Source organism: Periplaneta americana, chromosome 12, assembly GCF_040183065.1.
Source record: "Periplaneta americana isolate PAMFEO1 chromosome 12, P.americana_PAMFEO1_priV1, whole genome shotgun sequence".
In the NCBI taxonomy this organism is placed as follows: Eukaryota; Metazoa; Arthropoda; class Insecta; order Blattodea; family Blattidae; genus Periplaneta; species Periplaneta americana.
In genome coordinates, this window is record NC_091128.1 from 65,348,254 (window position 1) to 65,371,747 (window position 23,494).

The window sequence follows — 23,494 nt, forward strand, 5'->3', positions numbered from 1 at the left end:
ATTATTATTATTATTATTATTATTATTATTATTCAAGCATAGTAAAGAGTATTATAATTTAATACGAGTAGAATAAACATTTTTAGTTACTGTTAATTTAGTTTATATCTCTAGTTACTGCTTATTTTATTAGTTACGTACAGTTTATTTACAATCACACAAGCAGTGGTACTACTGATAAGATAGAAAGAAGCATGACCTTCCACCACCGCGCCGCTATGTACAGCACAACTGTACAGCCCTAGTGCACGTCACCACAGAGTACTGCAGATACCTCAGCTATTCAGCTGTGTTCCCGTACGGGTAGGTATGTTTCAGTTCTGTATTGTCAAAGCGAGGAGTATTCCTTTCCAGCCCTGCTCTATTACAGTGAAATATTAACTGCCTTACTAAAATTGTATTGCACTAAATTAAATTTAATAAAGATAAAACATAAGCATAAAAGAATAAATATAGAAAACTACAAAAGAAACAAGAAAAAGACAAAAAGAAAATAGTGGAGGTGTACAGATCGCCACATTATTATTATTATTATTATTATTATTATTATTATTATTTACTGCTCGATAGTCATTTATATTATCATTATATTCCTATTTTCTTAAATCTCATATACAGACCACTAAGTTTGAGGGAGAAGGGCACTTCGCCTCTTTCTCGTTAGAGAGAAATGTGTAGCGAGAAAAATCAAAGATTGAAAACATGGATTCAAACGGACGTCCAAACACTGGAAGAGAGTCACGTCCGATGCGAAAACCTCGAACGAGTTTCTAGCTTTATCAAAGATGTTTGACATTTATTCTTTATGACGATTGAATGTAGAAAAAGATGAAGTAATAACACAGGTGGCGGTACATGTATTGGATTGTTTGTTTTTTTTTTTTTTTTGTCATTGAGGAAAGATGGCTGATAATAATTGCAGCGAGAAACTTGTCGAACTTATACGATGTCACCGATGAATATGAATCATAGAAGACCCTTTCAGGACGAGGAAAAGTTGGTTGAGATGTACAGCGAAGTAACAGCCGCCAACATTCGGTCTAGGGCAGCGTTGTCAGACACAGCCTAAACGGAGCGGAGCGCTCCACTATAACTCGTTGCGTGCTCCGGTGCTTCCACAGACATAAGCAAGTTCACGCTCCGACTGGACGTCTCTAGCTCCACAACCGGTTTCGGAGCTTACAACTCTGACACTACTGATCTAGGGGCAGAAGAAATCGGCGGATTTGGCGAACTCCTACTTCTCTACCCCGCCTCCTACACCCCTCAGAAGCTGCTTGGTGTATGGTCCTATCCCAAATAACTTTCTCCTCAATTCATACTTTTTCACTACAGGAAAACATAGAAAATAAATGAAATAATAACGTGATTTGTAGTAATTACAAATAGGGCCTACGTTCTTTACTCAATATTATCATTATGATATTTCGCAAGTTAAGCCATTTCACAAATATAATGAAGTGTCATTTAAACCTGATACAAATCAGATTTTTAGCATTACACAAATATTTTGTATTTATGTATTTTCAGAATATTGTGTTGAAATATTGAACACTAAATAATGTTTATGCAATATACTTACCAACTTTATAAATCACGATAAAATTAAAATTAAAATACAAAATATAAATTGGGCACTCAGCACTATTCTGATTCTATGCGGCGAGTTTCAATCGTCTTGTTTCTACGTCTCTATTATTGAACTCCATCAACAATTCAATACAAGAAGTGTTGAAATAGCATATATTTAATGAAAAAGTCGGCCTCGGTAGCGTACGTGGTATAGCGCTGGCCTTTAATGCTCGAGGTTGCGGGTTCGATCCCGGCCTAGGTCGATGATATTTAAGTGTGTTTAAATGCGACAGGCTCATGTCAGTAGATTTACTGGCATGTAAAAGAACTTCTACGGGAAAAAATTCCGGCACATCGGCGACGCTGATATAACTTCTGTAGTTGCGTGCGTTGTTAAATAAACCATAATTTAAATTTTTCAATGAAAAAATGTCGATAAAAAGTCGGCAGTCACAGTTATATCTACATAATTTAATGTATTATTGACAAGTTATTAAATAATATTTCATTTTATGATACTAATAATATTTTATTCCAAAACGTAATGTATTTTACCTAATTATAACTAACACTGGAGCTCCTGAAAATTTAGCAGTCAAGAATATGTAGCGACTACAATAGGCCTATAATACTTCATTTGACAAAGATATAATTAGCGTACAAATTAAGAAATTTACCTTATTCCGTGAACAATTTCTAAAAAAACTAAATTAACTTAATAATGGTCTTCAACAATCTAAATAATGAAAAAATGTTCCATTGTTAATGTCTTAAATAAACAACTTACTGTAGTATAAAATACAATGTTTTCTTTTTAATCCAATGCCACTAGGTTGTCATTTGACATTTCTCGTCTCTCCTGACAATGACTTATTTGTAATCCACTTCTGAGGTTGGGGCACTGGAAGGCGGAGTTACGCTGCTCTGATGATATTATGATAGGATGATTATGAAGTGCCAGGAGAGGTTTTAAAGATATAATTTTATTATGATGGGCGCATTAAGTACTGTACAGTATATTGAAGCTTTCGTCCGAACACTTAGTTTTCTATTCGAATTTCACTCTATTATTTTAATTATAGGCCTTGTAGTGGTATTATTGCTAAATATATATTGCAATAAAGGAACAGACAAAAAAAGGAATGGCAAGCCATAATCATTTTGACAAACCAGAAGAATAAGGGAAAATTTTTATACTGTAGGCCTAAGTAAAATTTAACAGTTCGAAATTGAAAAACTACTAAAGAAGAGCGAGTCACGAAGATATGTAAAGCACTTATTGTACTTATAGTAGTATATTTTCAAACCAGATATTACTGTTATGATTGCCAGTCCGTAAACATCCATATTCAATCTAGTGCTATTTGTAAGACATTCTGAAAATACATTCGTAACTTGTAAAATAAACAAAATTATATAAGTACTTCGGAAATGTGAGACAGTAAATTTCTTGAGGATCAGAAATACTCCAGTAAATCTTTCATCACAATATCAGACAATGAAAGGGGCCCAAATCTATTTGTTTTAAAAATTAACTTTTTTCTATAATAATGTACTACTTGAAAAGACGTATCTATTGAGTGGAAGAGAGTCCCTCAAACAAATTGGAAGCATGCTACGAGAATAATATAATGTCATTAAAAACCCCGGAAAAAACCTCAACCAGGTAACTTGCCGCGACCGGGAATCGAACCCGGGCAACCTGGTTTCGCAGCCAGACGCGCTGACCGTTAGTCCACAGGTGTGGACAAGTGATTGTTTAGTTAAATGAGGTTAGAATACGATAGATAACCAGGAAAGGGAAGGGTAAATAGAAAAAGAATGAGGGAAACAGAGGTGAGTGACGTAATAGAAAATTGACCAGGGTCATTTATATGTAATAGCCGGATGTTTAAAAAGCATAAGCAGAAAATTATGTATCCAAGGGAGTGATGGCACTGTATGCAGAAATGTGAAGGGCCATCACGACCGATGTAAACTGGTGGAATAAATATATCATTTATCATATCATATTTATAAAAGAATATCGTGATGGAAAGAATAATAATAATAATAATAATAATATAATAATAATAATCACCATCATAATAATAACAATAATAAATAAGAAAACGAATAATAAATAATAGTATTGATAATAATAATAATAATAATAATAATAATAATAATAATAATAATATTAATTATTATTATTATTATTATTATTATTATTATTATTATTACTATTATTATTATTATGTAGCCAACCTCTTGCAGATGAACTATCAGCTGGTTGTTCTGGTTGCTTGTTATCTTGTCTCACATTATGCGACGAATCATCACTGAAGAGTCACTAGTTTGACCTCTGCTAGGAACGTAGTCTGAGTCTTTATCAGCGTTGTCTGTACCTTTATTTTCATATAATTCGTCGATTTCGTCAATTTCACACAGATTACGGAGATCTTCATATTCTGATTCGTTATCAAACATAGTCATCATCACAATTTCTTATTGTCTCCAGAGGCTGCCATTGCGAAACTGAATTTTCGCCGACTTAAACAGCGCGCACTTGTCAAAACAACACACACTCAGAGAGCAATATTTTATTTTTAGATACCGTCAAAGGACCTGCCGAAGAGCCATAAACCACTCGTAGAAGTCGAAATGAAATCTGCTGTAAACTTTGCTGCAACAATAGAAATTTGAACCGCTTCTGGTGTGTAGCACTGCCGATCTGAAACTTGGCACCCGTCAAAATGACGGGCAATGGTGTTTCTAGTAGTAATTGCTTGTAACATTTTTCTGAAAGATCATAAAAGTTCAATACTTTCAGGAATCATTCATCACAAAGATAAAATAAAAGTCGTAAATCGTGGAAGTCGTAGGATGAAAAACTTTCGATTAAAAATAAAAGTCGTAAATCGTGGAAGTCGTAGGATGAAAAACTTTCGATTAATAATTATTTAAACCCGTGGTACCCGGCAGAATGACGGGTCCGGTCCTCCTAGTGTACTGTGTAACACAAAAAGAAATCGAAATGCAAGATTATCATTCAATTCTTTAATTTTATGAAACACTATAAGCGCCTACGATAAAAGAATATGAAGTGAATACCATGGAAAATGAAATATTTTTCTACTTTAGACGCAGATGTTTTATGAACTTGGGATAGTAATAAAAAATCAAAATTATTGGCAGCACTAAAATCAGTGAAATACACTTATACCTTGCTGAACTTACGGAAATAGGGTTATCCCATTCCCTTGTTCAGTATGGCACTTCACGTCTGATACCAAGGATATTTTTATCGTTATATAATAATTTAACTAGATTTGAACTAACAAACTGCAAAATTATTATCATGATGATGATATTAGCCTTGCATTCAATTGTCAGTAACATGGTTTTATACACATAAAATTAGGGAAACGTAATATTTGCCTTATGCCATGTAAGTAAAATGTACGGATCATTTCTGTAGCGTTATTATTTTTATTTTTATGGAGATGTCCACCGGAGTAGTGGACGAAACGTTTGGTTGTAACACCGACAGACCACGGCCCTCTAGCCCGGAAAATACGCATCCTATCAACGCCGGCCGTGAAAGCCTACATTCAGGCCCGATGCAGACTAGCGTCATAAAGACGCGTGTCCATTGGTTGACGCTGCGTCCCTGTGTCCACCCGTCCACACGTAGCGTCATAATGACGCATATTGTTCCGACTTTTGGAGTCTTTCAGAGATCCATGATGGAAGTGTACAGAAGAAAACGTGCTGTTTTTGCGTATTTAGTTTACAAAAACTAGTTGAAGCGCACAGAGAGGCGGTTTTGGGAACATCCATTGGTTGCCAAACGATTCCTTCAAGGTACTTTTACGACAATGTTCGCAGAATTGAGAGAAGATGATACAAAATTCTTCAATTATTTTCGAATGAGTATTAAATCATTAGATGAACTGGCATGTAAGATAAGTGACCTGATCAAAAGTGAAGATACTGTGATGAGACTAGCAATCCCTCCCTTAGAAATGTAAATTTTAAGGCAAGTTCACTCATTCAAAGTATATTGATATTGAAAATGAAATATGTTTAGTTTGGTATTATTAGGTTATATTTTCTAAGTTTTAAAGTATAAGTTTTAAAAGTATAAAAGTGAACTTTAGGGAAGACTTAAATAACTGACAAACAACGATATTGATTAGCTATCTAGCATTTGAATACATAATCTATCACTGAAACATTACAAAAAATAATACAATTACACTGCACTTACATGAACAACAATTAGGTCTAAGGAAACTGAAACAAGTCTACAGACTCTGTGGAGTCTTCTAGTGAGTGTGTTGAAATGTTGCTCATCGCAGGAGAACATTGAACAGAGAGGATACTGCCAGGGTACACGTGGCTGGTTTTGGGAAGGAAAATGCTGCTCCTGAGGAACATTGTGCTGTGTATGGGTTGCGGTATGAATAACAGACAGTCTTATTTTCTTGGGAAAGTCCAAAACTCCACTCCTAAAATCCAATTTTTGTTCAACATTAAAAGTACTAACGATTGCAATCAGAGACTAAAAAAAATACCTATCATCGTTAGGCTTAGGAGCAGGAACATTAGGGATTGGAGTCTTCATGAAATATATCATAGTATCCTCCAAATCCCTTCATCGCTTTGCTGGACTCTCAGAGAGGAAAGGTGTGTTAGCTGAGACATTGCTCACTTGAAACATCTGGGAATTTTTTAACCGCTTCAATAAATAATTCTACGTCGATTTCGCTGTCCATACTAAGCCGATAGACGCACGTGTGAATTGAACAACAGTCAACAATGAAGTGCCAGAACGCAGCAGCCAGCGGTGACGCTGCGTTTTGGCAGAACCCGCAACTAGAAAATTAACGCTGCGTCACCGCCGTCTATCTTTACCTGACGCTGCGTCCCGGGGACCACGTTTGTATGGGTCACTTTAGAACAATGTACTTCTAAACCGCGCATCAATGGGACAGCGTCCTTTTAACGCTAGTCTGCATCGGGCCTAAGATTACAATAAAAACATTGATGGCTTAGAAAATGTAGATGTAATATTTAAATTTAACTACAATAGTATTAGTACAAGACATAGAATGTAAAGACAAGAGAAACATTAAAAACAATTTAACAGTGTTCTAAACTGTGTCACGTGTTGATATCAGTTCACAAAAGGTATTCAAAATGGCTCCTATTCCATATCAAACAATGCATAACTCTGTCTTGAAAATTACTAATGTTTTCAGCAACACTGTTCGGTTGATCTGTCAATCGGTCATATAACCGCAGCTTTGAAATGCAATGAATAGAATATTATGTAACTTAATCCTTGGGCTGTTGACTACCTAAGGAAGTATGCGATGTGATCAGCACATTTACAGGAAAGACAATAAATACTAATAATTCTCTCAAGAGTGACCATACAGTAGCTCACGCTTCACATTCTTTACTTCGTGATGAGATACATAAAAAGATAGTCGAAATGTTAGTAGACACACGTTAAACTCATCGCAGTTCAACAGTTTGCTATAGCAACCATGGCTACCTCGAAAGTAAGTTTCAATTTATACTCACAAGGATGTAAAAGATAACACATAATCCTGGTTCAGACTTAAATACTCACTTCTTTATTTGTTTTTGAGTTTCCTTGACAGTAATATTTTCCATTTTCATTTGTTTTCATTTCAGTAGTTTGACCAAATTCGAAGCGTATAAATTTTATGTAAGTGTAATTATGACCTTAAATTAATTAGTGGAGATTTTTGTACCAGAACGTTAGTTATATAAAATTGTATACAATTGCACAAATATGGCAACTAATACTATTGAATAATTTCTATACAGTTACTCATTCACATGTTAATTTAAACATACAATAAATAGCAATGCAAGCTAAATATATCTGTACTGTACTGTTCAGAACGGTCATTCATCACAAGAAAAAACATAAAATTTCAATGTTAAATAAGCAATCAATGCTCATTTTCAATGTATTCACTTGTGACATGAGATTATGTTCATACAGAAGTAGTAATATTCTATTTAACGACACATTCAGCAGCAGAATTAGTTCAACGTCGAAAGTGAATATGGGCGAGAAATGGCTGATGAACATTTCCTCGAGCCATCTAACAAAGACAGGTTTTTTTTTTTTACGTACTGTAAGTCTACTACTTGGGGCACACATTTTTACTGTCTTAGTGAAGAAGACTAAGAGTTTTTTCGCCCTTCAAAATGCATCGTCCTCGGCCGATTTCGAGCCCTTGAAAACGTTCCTACAATATCTCACATTTCTGGTTAATGAGTTTCGAAAAATAATATTTTTCCAGTAAATGATATAAGGTGTAACTAAAAAGTATTGTTTCACATCTCATTAGTTCCTTTAATCAAACACGTCGAACTAAAAGTTCTAGGCCCCTCTCAGGAATCTTAACTCGTTAATTATTAATGTGTTCCATTACGATATAAATATGATCAGACATTCATATACTGAAGACAATAATTTTCACATCCACAAGAAAAAGATAAGTTCATAAGTTTTCGGACGATCATGCCTTTTTTTCCCTACTTAGGCCTATGATTGCTGTTTACATGCTTCGTAAGTTGACAATACCTCACGTTCTCTGGTTGTTATAGAAACAAAAAAAAAAAATCAGCGCTGTTATAATCACTTACATCACTAAACTACTATGCGGTAAGTAGAAACAAATGAAGGCTTTATTTATAAAAATACACATTTTCATATCTTCTTTTAGACTTTTCCGGTATTAACTTAAATCATCCTATCCGCCATGCTTCTTCAATCTCTTCATTCAGTAAATCATCAATCAATTATTTTTCCATAATCATTAAATGATTACAAAACGTCTAAACTCTTATATTGATCAGATTAATACAAATTTCATTACCAGATAAAACAATGACTATTTACACTGAAACAACATAACCTACATACTGTCTTGGCAACGACGTTTAAAAATTTTCTTATAGGACAAATTTTTACTTATGAAACAAATTTATGCCATATCCAAAATTAAAAATAAATTGATTTAAATGACGATTGTCCAAAAAATATTACTCAATAAACATGCGTTAAGTGCGTAACAGAATCTAAGAAACTGAATAAACAAGAATTGTTGTTTTTTTTTTTTCAAATTGTTTTTTTCGATTCTGTTATAATGCACTTACTACACTTGTACTGCAATATAGCTATTATTTACTTTTCCAGAAAACTATTTTGTAGAAGTAAATAAATATTCATGAGTTGTTTCCCTTTTATTTTTTTCACAAAGATTGCTGTTGTCTTCATCGCGATCTGTGCTCTGTCTTTTGCTGATATTCATCACGAAGAACCTCATCATGTAAGTAGTATGTAATTATAAGTAGCTCTAATTACATCAGTAAGACTTATGTAATTGAAAAAGAGAAATCCTTATTCGTCTAATTTTATTTGTTTCAATAGCATCATCCAAAGTACGAGTTCAAGTACGGAGTGAAGGATCCACACACTCACGACATCAAGGAACAAGCTGAGAAACGAGATGGCCACAAAGTCGAGGGTCACTACATGTTGGTGGAACCTGACGGAACTATCCGTACTGTACACTACAACGCCGACAAACACACCGGATTCCACGCTCATGTGCACAGAGCAGGTCACGCCATTCACCCCATCCATCACGAGAACAAGATGGAAACCCACCACCACAAATCTGAAGAAGCCAGCTCTGATCACAAAGCATCCAGCTACAGCAACTTACATCTACACTAATCATGTAATTTTTCCCACGCGCAAAATTTCTGTAATGTCTCTAAGAGTACCGATAAAGCAATTTTTACTTATAATTTCATAAGCCATAAATCTCAGTTCCGCCACTCTTCCAATTCTTTGTTTGTTATTTTTTTGGAATGTGTCTGGAGGAGATTTGTATATAGGCTAATAAAGGAGATCCAAAATAAATTTCGATACATGTTTCGTCTTGTCACTTAATTGTATAATATTCAGTTTCATAGTATGTATTCCTATTTTATTTCTTTCTTTTTTTATTTATTTATTACATGTAAATATAGTAGGCCTACGTATCAAGATTTGCAACCAAAGATGAAGATTTTATAGTGCATATTATATATATATATATATATATATATATATATACATATATATATATATATATATATATATATATATATATATATATATACACACACACACACGATATCTTAGGCCATTTCGAGTGAAAAAGTTCACATGAACATAGGTTCGTTTTCGAACGATGGCGGAGCTAGATGCATTTTTTTGGGGTAAAACGTCTCGCCCCAATGTGAATCATACGTTACCAAATGCTGCTGACGTGAGACGAGGCGTGAGACAAGGTCAAGGTCGCAATGAATGACGTAACATTGGAATCTGCATTGTGAAGGATGTAGATAAGAGGAAGAAACCTGGCGGTGGGGCATTACAAATGTCCAATCGCCTGCCCTTGTCTGATGTAATGACACAGAACCCGCAGATAACATAAATAGCCAACACTATCATCAATTCATAGCAGTCCAGTCAACTACCTACAGTACAGTAGTTATACAGGTACAGTTATCGGAAGTGTTAAGTTGTGTTTTTCAAGATGCCTTATAAATTTTCGACTACAGAATACGCCGATATCGTGTATGTTTATGGTTTGTGTGATGGAAGTTCCTTGCGTGCCGTCGCTGAATGTGAACGACGCTTTCCGAACAGAAGGGTACTATATCGAAGAGCACTTACTGTATGTGGGGTTGGATGAAAGACTTGTTATAGCAAAGGAAGGAGGAAACAAGAGAGGAGCTAATCGACCGTATTTTGCAAGCAGCATAGAGAACAATTACGTGCAACTCTCCCGCGCGATGAGCGCCTGAGCGCAACAGTGCATTGAAGCAGAAGGAGGTACCTTTGAAAATGTGCGAAAACATCGACCCCGACGTCTAGAATATTAGGTATGATTGCATACATGAATATAAACTTTAAATTTGTCCGTTATCTGTCTCTAAAAGCGAGTTAGTATAATGGAATTTTAGAAGTTTTTGTGAAATCAAAGAGCCATATCTCCGTAACCGTTCGAAAACGGACCTATATCCATATGAACTCTTTGACTTAGAATGACTTCAGAATTCACATCCTAAATTTTTTGCCTTTCCTCGTGAATCACTCTGTATATAAGCCTATGCATAGGCTATGTAAGGGATGAATGCATATTTCAGCTTTTTATAGGCAAACAGACAGATACACAGATAGGCAGGCAGACAGACAAGACAGACAGAAAGACAGGCAGACAGGCAGGCTGGCAGGCAGGCAGATAGGCAGATAGGTAGGTAGGTAGGTAGGTAGATAGGTAGATAGATAGATAGATAGATAGATAGATAGATAGATAGATAGATAGATAGATAGATAGATAGATAGATAGATAGATAGATAGATAGATAGATAGATAGATAGATAGATAGATAGATAGATAGATTAAAATGTACACAATAATAATAATAATAATGATAATAATAATAATAATAATAATAATAATAATAATAATAATACATGAGTTTATATAGTAGAATACATTTTGCTATTAGCTGTTAATTTAACACGAATTACGCAATAAAGTCATAAACAGAGATTTGAATAAAGAATACACAAAAATGAACGCTGCGGTAAACATATGATCATTAAATTAGAAGAAAATGCTACAGTACTTACATAATAACATTAAAAACACTATTGAAGTAAGTGTACGCAATAAAACTAAGAAACAAAAAAATAAAAATAAACACAGTGGAATACATTGTATTAAATATTTGCAACGCATTAGGTCTGACAACTCATCGTAAGATATATTCTAATTTATATTTAAAAGAAATCAAAGTTCGGCAGCCCTTGACTTCAGGCGGCAGAGAATTCCAGTGACGAGAAGTAGCAACAGTGAAAGATGAGGAATATAGAGATGATGTGTAAAATGGAATTTCTAGCGTGTTATGGTGTTGTGACCGAGTATTTAAGTTATGATAGTGAGAAAGATTGTGGTATAGAACAAATAAGTAATAGGGGGCAGAGGTGTGCAATGGAATGAAATGGAATTTATTTGAGGGGCATAGACGGCTCAGCACTGCGACCTATTGAGATCTATTGCGCTAACCCTCGATATGGAATGAGTTGCCACAGATCCCCTACGTGCATCGCCCTAAACATATGACTCCATTAACGACCGGTCCCTACAGCCGACAGAATCCATATACCATTCCCGCTTCGGCAAGTTTCCCCAAGGAGTTTCGCCTCGGACCGACAGGGGGACCTTGGGGAAACGACTTGATTACTGTAATGGAAATGTCTCAAATTATATAATTTTATTTTTCGCAGTTTTCTACAAGTGAAATAAGTTTTCCGTCTGCTATTTTGGCGCGACATTGAACATGGCACAACATAATAGGGATATCTTATGCGAAGTTTTACCGTTAGATGGCAGGAGCGTTCCGTGCGGCACAACGTGTTGTCATATGTCATATGCTACAGTTGATTACGTTCTCCTGCTTGTGCGTTTCAAATTATATTTATAATTATTTTGTATAACCTAGTATATTTTAATATAATTCAGTATTTTCTTACATCATAATTTAATTTAATTTACAATAAATAATAGCGTAAACTTGCATAATACTGAGCGATTCCCCTTATGACATGAATGGAGAAATCTGCAGTATGCAGAATATAGATACGAGTAAATTGAATATTCATGAACCTAAACAAGAACTTCGAGAACGAAGTGCAGGAAAAAAAAAATAAATAAAAACTTTGTCGAAGGTGAATATTACCTCTTTAATCATTAGTATTGTAAAAACAGGATATGCAGTCACCAATGTGTTTTTTTTTTATAGGGAAGGGACTATCGAGATTGAATTCCTCGTATTTTTTCTATAATTGCAGGAAGATAAAATGCAATGTTTGCTAAGATGATATAATATTATCGCAGTATTATCACGATTACTCCTGTGTTTTGTAGGTTAAGAACATACAGTTTTCAATACTATGTAGGATGAATTTGTAATAAAAATATGGTTTTAATAATTAGTCTACAGCACATCAAAAACATTATTCACTAAATGGATTTCACTATGGATCGTCCTGGATAATAAACATCCCGGTTAATCGAGAGTTTACTGCAGGCGTAAAATGCTGGCGTAAACTTCGGAGACTTCTAAAAGTACTGCATATAATCTAAGCTAACATAGCTTGCTGTCGAGGTTGCGTATGCTTTTATTAATTTTTCTTTCCCCTCCTCCAAAATGAAACTGTGGCCAGCAATTCCTTACTTGAAGTAGTTATTTTTGTTTAATAGCTAGCACTTTCGAGGCGCAATTTAATTAGTTAAATTTTTTAAGGCTTTGTGCATATATTAAGAATATTTCGGGACCTGAATGAAGACAAAAGACTTTCTCTGGTTTTGAAACATAGGAACACAATAAAAATTTGGCATTTTGAGTTGTTTTTAAGAGTATTTAATGTATTAATACACTACGTAAATCCTCAATGTTTATATACCGGAAAACAAATGCATACGCAAAGCGCATCCCTCAAAGTACATGCGCGTTATCTGTTGGTGCTAGTTCAGGATATCCCTATAGGAACAGTTGACCAATTAAAATTGATTTATTACAGAAGGTCATGATCGCACGCATCGGAAAAGTTGCTCATAGAAAAAAAGTGGACGGATTTGTCGAAGGCTCTGCCATCTCACAACTTGGATGATCCTGCCCCGAGTGTCTCGTCCGGTACATGGACATTGATGAATGGACGCATAAAACGTCTTTGTACGGACGTCAGAAGATTTGTTCAATCAAGGACGTTCTAAAACAAAATCATAACCAACCAGCCAACCATAACCAATACAAAGTTGGAAGAAATCTTGTTTGATCTGTAAATAGAGTGCTTACAATTCGTACTTAGCTTCTAATTATATAAAAGAAAATGTGGTAATTAGGATAGGTTATTTGGGCCACACACATTCCTACAGAAAGTATCTCTTTCCTGACAATTGAGGTCACCTCCTTCATGTATTGTATCCACGGAAATTCGCATTCATATTTGGGGTGAAGGTAATCGTAGTGTAAGTTCATTGTATTACAGATTTTTCAAGAAGTAGACAAAACTATTACTTCTGTCCCTAGCCTGTAAAGATTTTTCCCTCTGTTTCAGGTTACAAATGATGGAAGTATGTGTGGATAATGTAGAATCTGCTCTCAATGCCTATCATGGAGGAGCATCTCGATTAGAGTTGTGTGTAGCTTTGAGTGAGGGGGGTTTAACCCCCACTCCTGGATTGCTGAGAATGATTAAGTCAATTGTTACAATACCAGTGTTTGTAATGTTGCGGCCCCGTGGTGGCGATGACTTCGTATATTCATGTCAGGAAGTTGAGGTTATGAAATATGATGCAAGTATACTCAAAGAGTCGGGTGCAGATGGATTTGTGTTTGGTGCACTTACTCCATGTGGTGAAATAGACAAGAATGCATGCAGAGAAATCCTGGACATCGTATCACCTTTGCCCACTACATTCCATCGAGCATTTGATATATGTCATGATATCCAGGCATCATTGGCCACGATATTGGAGCTAGGATTTTCTCGAATATTGACTAGTGGACAGGAGTTAACTGCAGAGAAGGGAATACCGGTTTTAAAGAAATTAATTCTGGATGCGAATGAACGGATCACTATTATGCCTGGAGCTGGAATTACAAAATCCAATGTTGCAGATATCCTTAGACAGACAGGGGCCAGGGAATTCCATGCATCAGCCAAGGTTGCAAAGAAATCTACTGGTTCGTCCAAAAGATGCACCATGGGATTTAACAGCAATAAGGACAGTGTGTTTATCACATCAGTGGAGCTGGTTAGGGAAATGGTCAACATAGCCAATGAAATAAGGAAAAGCAGCAAATGGGAGATAAATGTGTGATTCAGAATGTGTGCTTATGTGTATGTACATTTGGAAATTTCTATTTATACTTAAACGTACTGTAGAGTTCTACATTTTTAAATATTTCATTTCATTCTTGCATTCCGTAGGTATATAAAAAAATAGATGTTAAGTAATACATAGGCCTAGTAAGCAATTAATTCAATATACAAGAAAATAGATCTGTTGCGAACAAGTGGATAATTCACACAGTGCAGCAGTACTGACTATGCTCGCCACTAGTCGCTGGGCTGTACCAAGCTATGTTAAAAGAGAAACGAAATGTTGCTTGTAAAATGCATGATTATATTTAAGAATTCACTGAACTAGTCAATTGCAAAATTTATAGAGTATAGCGGGAAATTTTTAATCACCATAAGAAAATGCACATTTTCGAAGATATCATAACACGTTATCATAGCAAAATGAAGGAGAAATATGATGTGGTCCAAGGAATATCGGTTAAATCGACTAATTTGAGAAACGAATATATTATTTCAAAGGGATAATGGACGTAACATTCACTTGTGTCATTTTTGCGCAATGCACTTGTCACTAATATATCCCTCGCCTAACTCTATATAACCTTGTCACTGGCAGTGGGCTTACTTATCACTAATATATCTCCTTATCAAACCCTATCTAACCTTGTCGCAAACAGTAGTGCTATCTCTCAGTAATATTGAAAACATTAACGAGAGAGAGAGACAGACAGACAGAAGACAAATTTCTGCTTGCAACAATGCCACAGGTAAACGTTATGCCCAAATGTTGGCGACATCATGTACTTAGTTGCAACAAATACCTTACTATAGTAAGGTATTTGGTTGCAATTTGCTCCCATCATAATGGCATGGTTGGAAGCTGCTGTAACCTAATTCTCCACTTAGCAATTAGTTCAATAGAAGGTAGGCCTCTAAGTCTAGAGAAATTTTGTTAAATCTATTTTAACCTAATTTCTCTTGGTCCTTCAAAGCTTTAAGATAATTATGTAGGTAGGTCTACTGCATTGAAGAACATAATGGGCCTTCATGAATACAACAGCTGAGGCTAACAAAGGGTAGATGGAGATCTGATTTGTGTTTTGTATTATAACTACGAATGTTTTGATTAGTACTAAATCTATCGTTGGTTTTTTTTTAAATAAAATATCACTTGAGACAATGTATTCACAAGCTAGGCCTAAGATCAGTATTTCTAAATTTTGGAAAACCTTTCTACATGGTATCACCTGTCATTATTACGCCTTCATTTAATGAAACAAAACTATGTTTAGCTTGAGATGAGTTGCTCCAGAATATTAATCCATAGGCCTATTTCATTATAGAATGAAAATATGCCTTAAGAGTGTTTATATTGCAAATAATGGCTGGGTCGCTGTCTAAGAAGGAACTGCCTACTGAAAAATGCACTGGTAGGAATGAACAGGATAAAAGTTCGGAACAGGAAGATATGAAATTGTAAAATACATGGGTTATATATGAGAAAAGAGAGAAGATTGAAAAAAGTTGGGTTTGCAATGAAGGACCTACCCTGGGACAGAAAACTATATATCAATGAATAAATGCATATTGCCAGTAGAACATAAGAATCTTAACATATAACTGGCAGAGCTCAATTTAGAAGTAATATAATCTATGCATGCTTTCTAATCAAGAATCTTTGTGCTTTAAATTCTTTTTGATAAGTCCCATTTAATGTAATGTTATAGGAAAACTAAGAGCACTTATGTATGTATGTATATATGTGTGTAACCCATCATTCTGATGCCAGAACATATGAAGTACCGGTACCCCCTGACAGAGATTTCACTACTTACAAGGAATTTAATTACACTTATTTGCCGACATGAGCAGAGGAACAAGTAGTAAGCTCATCACCTCAAACTCCACAGAAGAGAGCACTATTAGCTGTGTCTAAATTTGATTACACTGATTTTATTAAGTGCTACTTTATATGTGCTAAACCATTCATTCATTCATTGTATTTAACACTGTGTTAGAAGTGTTTATAAAATGATCATATTGTTTACATTTGTATTATCTACAGGTATGATTACCTGGGATGAATTGTTTATGGTGGAGGCTAAATCATTGCCGGTATCAGTAATATAATATTGCCAAACTTGGTGAGAATATCTGTGATTGATTTTCAGAATAAATTATTATGATATTCAATTCACAGTAGGCTGTGGCAGAAACATTTTAGAAATATCATTAACGCACTTTCAGTTTATAGATATGTGTTTCAATTTATTAAGGTATAGAAATTGAGGTTAAGAAAACATTTTAGTGGCTATAGAAGAACAACAATAATAATAAGAGAATAAGGTTCTTGGAAAATATTTGGGGCTAAAAGGGATGAAGTTACAGGAGAATGAAGAAAGTTACACAACGCAGAACTGCATGCATTGTATTCTTCACCTGACATAATTAGGAATATTAAATCCAGACGTTTGAGGTGGGCAGGGCATTTAGCACGCATAGCTCGACCAAGTTAAGTCTGCGAGCCGAGAGGGGAAGTTGGAGACAGTTCTGTAGTGAAAGGAGGCGGTAACGAGAGGAGACCAGTACAGTCTCATATCACAGCAAAGTTTTCCTGCTGCGCTTCAGTTCATAGAGCGATAACAATTTAAGACGCTTTGAAATAGACTGTACTTCTACTTCTGCTTGACAGTGAGGTTTGGCGTTCTGATTGGCAGGCGTGAGCATAGGAGAGAAAGTTGCTTGAGGGGGGAGGCTGAGAAGACAGTGTAACTGCTGCCTTTATCTGAAGGACAAAAAAATGCGTGCGCTCCGTAGTATATTTTAAACGATGTGCACATGTTGAAATCTGAGCATCAAGTGACCTATGTGGCAACTGTGTTTTGTCTCTACATTCCATCTCGATATCCTCACTCGCAGACTTGACTTGACAAGCTGTATGGGCAAATCCAGAAATGCATATAGAGTGTTAGCTGGGAGGCCAGAGAGAAAAAGACCTTTGGGGAGGCCAAGACGTAGATGGGAGGATAATATTAAAATGGATTTGAGGGAGGTGGGATATGATGATAGAGACTGGATTAATCTTGCACAGGATAGGGACCGATGGCGGGTTTATGAGAGGGCGGCAATGAACTTGCGGGTTTCTTAAAAGCCATTTGTAAGTAAGTAAGTAGAAGAATAACAAATTAAGATAGCATGGCAGCATTGTGTGATTGTTAAACAGATTGAAAATTACAATCCTCATAGAAAAGAAAGTTCAATGACCCTGTTAACTTTTGGAGGTACTGTAATTAGAACAAATACAGAAGAACAGAAATTTATAACTTGCAGAAGATATTGTTCCAGATCGCTGAAGGGACTACAGTAGTGTCTTAAGAGACAGCAGTTACATTATTAAATTTCTTATAAAATGGACTGCAGTTTGAATAAAAGTGGAATTATAATGTATGGAGAAATGTACAATTTATGTTCTCACTTGTTTATCACCATCATCGACATGCAAGTATTGGGCCTCATTGGCCCATTACAGTCTCCAGTCATCTTTTAGGCCTTTCAGGAAGTTGACAACCTCTTGGTGTATATAATAAGATTAATTTGGGAAATCTAAAGTTGTTCATTCTATAATCATTGAATTCTATAATCATGAATGCATTGTAGAATTGGTTCAACTTTCAGCTCCTGGAGGATGTCTTCATTTCTTCAGTGGTCTAAAAGTTTATATCCTGCTGTCTGTCTCATGAAATGCATTTCAGCAGATGTCAGTCATCCTTCATCTTGTTTATGCCTAACAGTATTATTACTCCTGGAGTGCCTTACTGTCTCTCCTTCAGCATAGAGCCTAAGAAAGCAGATAAATTACATACAAAACAGTTAAACACATTTTTATTTCGGATTTTTTCGTACTTAAACGAACCTGATCTCTACATGAACTGAAATTGTGCAGATTAAGTAGAAAATTTTGCACAGACTTTCATACAGCATACAAATGGGATTTATAATTAAGTCAGTTTTATTATGAAATCGAAAAGAATTACAACAAGAATTACAACTGGGTGACATACCATTATTCATATTTTACAACAGGCCTACATAGTACATAGGTGCTTGAAATTTAGAAATGGGAAATTTATATAAGCCTATAAGTTGACATGATACCGAAGATGATTTTCGTGTTAATAGTGATATAACACCAATTTTGCAATTTTCTCTATTACTACTAGAGGAAGCACATAGAAAGCTTGCCCAGTTGACTGATGTGCAGAGAACGATATTCGGTCCTCTTGTCGCCATGCTCGTTACAGGGCTGCTATGAATCACCTAATGCTGATTACAGGGTGCATTCGAAAGCGCGGTCTTGAGCTATTCGTATCGTGGAGTGTATTGTGCAGAGCGGGTAGAAGCCAGCGTGTGCATTATATTTTCTGCGTTTTATCCCTGATATCAGTAGTTTTGTGTAGTTCAAAGTGTGTTTGTTAAATAACAGAGTTCTATATAACATTCTATGTACTTAACAATGTCCCTGTTTCGCTCTAAATTAGGAAGTGCTAATAAAACGTTACATAGTCAAACTAGGGAATTATTTATAACGTTTATAAATTTATGAAGAACGAAACAGGCTCCGCTTGTAACATAAGGAGTATACACAGATTAAAATAAACTGACCATAGTACCCTAGTTATCGGAACATTTTAATAAAATCACATAGTATTAGTGTTTTATTACAACGTCAAATATAAATTATTACATGATTACATATTTCTTATAACATCTTTGTCATTTCATGCAGTGATTTTATGTGTAAAAAAATTCGTGCTTCTGTATTTTCAACAATGTTATGTTATTAGTTACTCTGCAACAAGGTTTAGGTTACGTTTCATGCGCTGTGATAAATCTCACTCGAAACATCAAGCCAGCAGACGACTGAGAACTGACAGTCGAATCGAAACGAGGTCGAGTGCACCCGAACATTTCTGAAAGTTCGCGCAGCTTTCCGTGGCAAGCTCTTCTTGTGTCACCTCTACCACTACTGCTATTGCTACTGCTTTACATTTGTGACATTTAGCATCCAATGCAGTGATATAGCCAAATAGAGTACATTGCATTGTACTGATTCTATCAAGGCTTCTTTGGCAAGCATACTTTCTGTAAATAAGGAATGTGACTGAATGAAAGCTTAGCAGTGACAAACTAACATGAAGTTGTGGATTCCTACTACCACGCAGTTGGTTCACCAGCACTTTAAAATACATGTTTTGAAGACCACAGTGCTTAAAATCAATATTAGGTTTGTAGTAAATTTACCTTCAACTATTGTTTTAATCATCTTCAATATCAACACCACCGCCATCACTGCCATATCTATTTTCACTGACACTGCCACTGCTGTTTTCAGCCTTGCAACTCTTGATGTTACTTTAGTCTCCATTACCATCACTATCATCACTGCCACTGACACATTACAACCAAACATTTAATTGTCTATAAAGGGACTGTATGCCTCATTAGTGATTAAATAGATTAAGAATAGTGTTTTTTAATCACATCACTTACATCTAATTCTTTGGCTGACTGAATGGTTTTTAGTCATTATAGTCGTTAGAAAAACTTTGATTCTTACATTGATATACCTGTTGTGGTTTTAATTAAATTGTGAATGTTTAGAAAATATAATAAATTAATATTGATGTAGACCCTTTTGTTTGATGTAGATTGAATCAACTGTTGGTGAAAATAATTTATGCCAGTAGCACACTTACTGTACACTATTTAATTTTCTGTGCTTTGAGTCCAATGCAACGATAGGATGGAAGCAACATTGGATGCTTGAGGGTAATGTTATGTTTAAATTCTTGAGAATACGATTGCTGTTTTGTGCTAGTAATGTAACATGAGTAATTAAAAATGAGATAAAAATAATTGTAGTACTGTGATAATTAAGCATGTTAGGCATTCCACAGGATCGGATGTTATACTTACAGAGCTTTTTTTATGAATAAATTATAATATTTGAATAACAGTTTCAATTCTGAAATGTATGGATAACAACCATTAACAATTTTCCTTTCCAATAATCCTTTGGTGCTGATAACATAATGCATTAAAGATAATATTTTATTGTGCTTCAAAATTTGTTTGAGGTGTAACAAATTCTGGATACTCTTATGAAAGACTGCCTTTTATAACAGATCTTCTGTGAGGTTTTTAAAAATTATGTGGTTTTTGATGAAGATAATATAATGATGTTTGATTCCCTAAAATGATTTTTTTGCTGCAAACTTTAGTTTTCGTGTTATCCCTATTCAGTGCTTTTGCTTCAGTAAAGTCTCATTTTACAAACCTATGGATTAACAATTGGCTCTCTTCTGACAAACGAAAAATTTTACAGTCTGTACAAAAGCAACCAAATGACCTGGAAATGTACAAAAACTTTCCCAGACATGTTCAAACATTTTTAACAAGAGCCAGAACAGGTCACATTGTCACTCAATTGTACCTACACTGATTTCACATTTCTGATAATCCTACTTGTCATTGGTGTAATAATCATGATGAAGATCTGGAACACATTCTTCTATACTGTCTATCCATAAACCACAAAAGAAGTAAATTAAAATCATCAGTACCAGTTGCAGAAGACACAGCCCTGCAGTATATATTGACTACACCCCAACTCTGGCTACTAGCAACAGGCATCTATAATGAACACCAAACAAAATACCCCTCATTTCTCGTGAAAAACAACAACTGAATAGACTATAGTGTACTTTATGTTGTCGGCAAACAGCTGGATACATTAAGAAGATTGATTGATTTAGTTTTCGTGCAGTAAATTGAAGAGTGTGTTCTCCAAATTCATTCAGTCCATTTGTATGAAATGACTAGGCTAGTTTTTTTTTTATCACTGGCCTAGGACTGAGCGAGTTTTCAAGTGACATGCACAATAACACAAACTTTTAAGACAAGGATTGGCTTTGTTTGTGAAGAAAAGAACCTTAAAATATAATGATAGAGGCCTCAGACATCATAAATCTTTAAAATGACCAAATGGACTGAGCAAGTTTTGGTATCATACTCAACAATTGAATAGCAACTCAGAACAAGTTTTAATTCGAATTATAACGTTGTTTTCGTTGTTACTAATCAAGGCACACTTTGGTAAACTTTCGTAAGTGTATAAAAATAACAGTTCCTGGAATCACTGATAACAGTTTAACGAAACTGTGAGAACAAGGAACTTCAACCATGGCAAATTTGCGAATCGTCAGTTTTGCATCTTTACCACAGAAACTTTCGCCGGATTATTACGGAGACTGATCACAGTAAATTTGCGAACGTATTATTATCAGATACATTTTAATTCAAGCAGGTTGGTAGTAGTATGCAACACGATAGTAACTTACTTTTTTTTTTTCTAATTAGGGAAGGCATCCACGGGATGAAGTTACAGGAGAATGGAGAAAGTTACACAACACAGAACTGCACGCATTGCATTTTTCACCTGACATAATTAGGAACTTGAAATCCAGACGTTTGAGATGGGCAGGGCATGTAGCACGTATGGGCGAATCCAGAAATGCATATAGTGTGTTAGTTGGGAGACCGGAGGGAAAAAGACCTTTAGGGAGGCCGAGACGTAGATGGGAGGTTAATATTAAAATGGATTTGAGGGAGGTGGGGTGTGATGATAGAGACTGGATTAATCTTGCACAGGATAGGGACCAATGGCGGGCTTATGTGAGGGCGGCAATGAACCTTCGGGTTCCTTAAAAGCCATTTGTAAGTAAGTAAGGGAAGGCATCCAGTTCACATTTTTTGCTCTAATTAGAGCAAGAAATCTTTTTATATTTGTTGTTCTGTGAGAAAGAAGGTAAACACATAAGGAACCCATGTGTTTCAAACTACCTTACATAATGTAATACCGTATTTTCTAGAATTAAAACGACCAGTACATTCTCTGAGATGTGTTTAATTATTTTGATTCGTGACTTCATAGGCAACAATTGCATTATTAATTTTTATGTCATTGTCATTCGAAATTGTGTATTGTCGCGATAGTCGTGATTGCTAATAATAAGAAAAGACTGAAGGGGGAAGAATATTTAACGTCTAAAGGAAAAACAGTACCTGCCAGACCAATGAACCATGCTCCTTTTTTAAACTGTCCGAATCACCAATGCTTTACCATTATTATGCCAGAGAAAAGAGAGCAGATTTACGAAGAATTTCTTGAGTTAGAAAACCTGGAACAACAGCTTCAGTTTGTTTTGAAAAATATTACACTTAATACTACAGCAAAAAAGACTACTGGTGGACCCTCAAAGAGGAAGAGCACTAAAGTTTATACTCTTAATTGCTATGGCGAAAATAAAGCTGTTTGTAGGGAATTCTTTCTGGCCACATTGAATATAACAGAAGGTCTTATAAGAGGTGCATTCAACAAACTTACACCATCAGGGTTTCTGCAAAAGGGTAAAAGAGGGAGAAAGCCATCTCCTCAAAAACATAATAATGATGATGAACAGTTCATTATAACTCATATTCTGTCCTTCCCATCCATGGAGTCACATTACTGTCGCAAGGCATCAGAGAACAAGTATCTAGATTCTTCACTCAACGTATCAACTATGCACAGCATGTACGAATCAAAGTGTGAGGAAGCTGGAAAGAAACCAGTTGGAAGGGAAAAGCACCGGCAAAGTTTTCTGGGATACAAGCTGCGTTTCTATAAGCTAAACAAAGAACTATGCAAGCGAAGTGTGGCACACAAAGAAATGTTACCTGAGACAAGCCAAAATTATGACGAAACACCTTACCTGAAGCATTTGGTAGGCAAAGAAGCTGCTCGTGTACACAGGAATGAAAACAAGGAAGCTGCCAAAAATGATTCTAAAGTAATCTCATTCAACTTTGATTTAAAACTGGTTTTTAAAACTCCCAAAGGAGCAGCTGGACCATTTT

General features: G+C 35.4%; 1 protein-coding gene across 1 annotated transcript; it reads left to right on the forward strand.

Moving 5' to 3' along the window:
• The first annotated feature begins 13,257 nt into the window (after positions 1–13,257).
• Positions 13,258–15,720, forward strand: LOC138710501 (copper homeostasis protein cutC homolog). The gene is made up of 2 exons (XM_069841441.1): positions 13,258–13,697; positions 13,787–15,720. The coding sequence occupies exon 2, from the start codon at positions 13,794–13,796 to the stop codon at positions 14,550–14,552; it is 759 nt and encodes a 252-aa protein (XP_069697542.1). The 5' UTR covers positions 13,258–13,697; positions 13,787–13,793; the 3' UTR covers positions 14,553–15,720.
• The last annotated feature ends 7,774 nt before the right edge of the window (positions 15,721–23,494 follow it).

Coding starts and splice junctions, on each gene's coding strand:
- LOC138710501 (XM_069841441.1), top strand. CDS start 13,794: ATGATGGAAGTATGTGTGGATAATGTAGAATCTGCTCTCAATGCCTAT.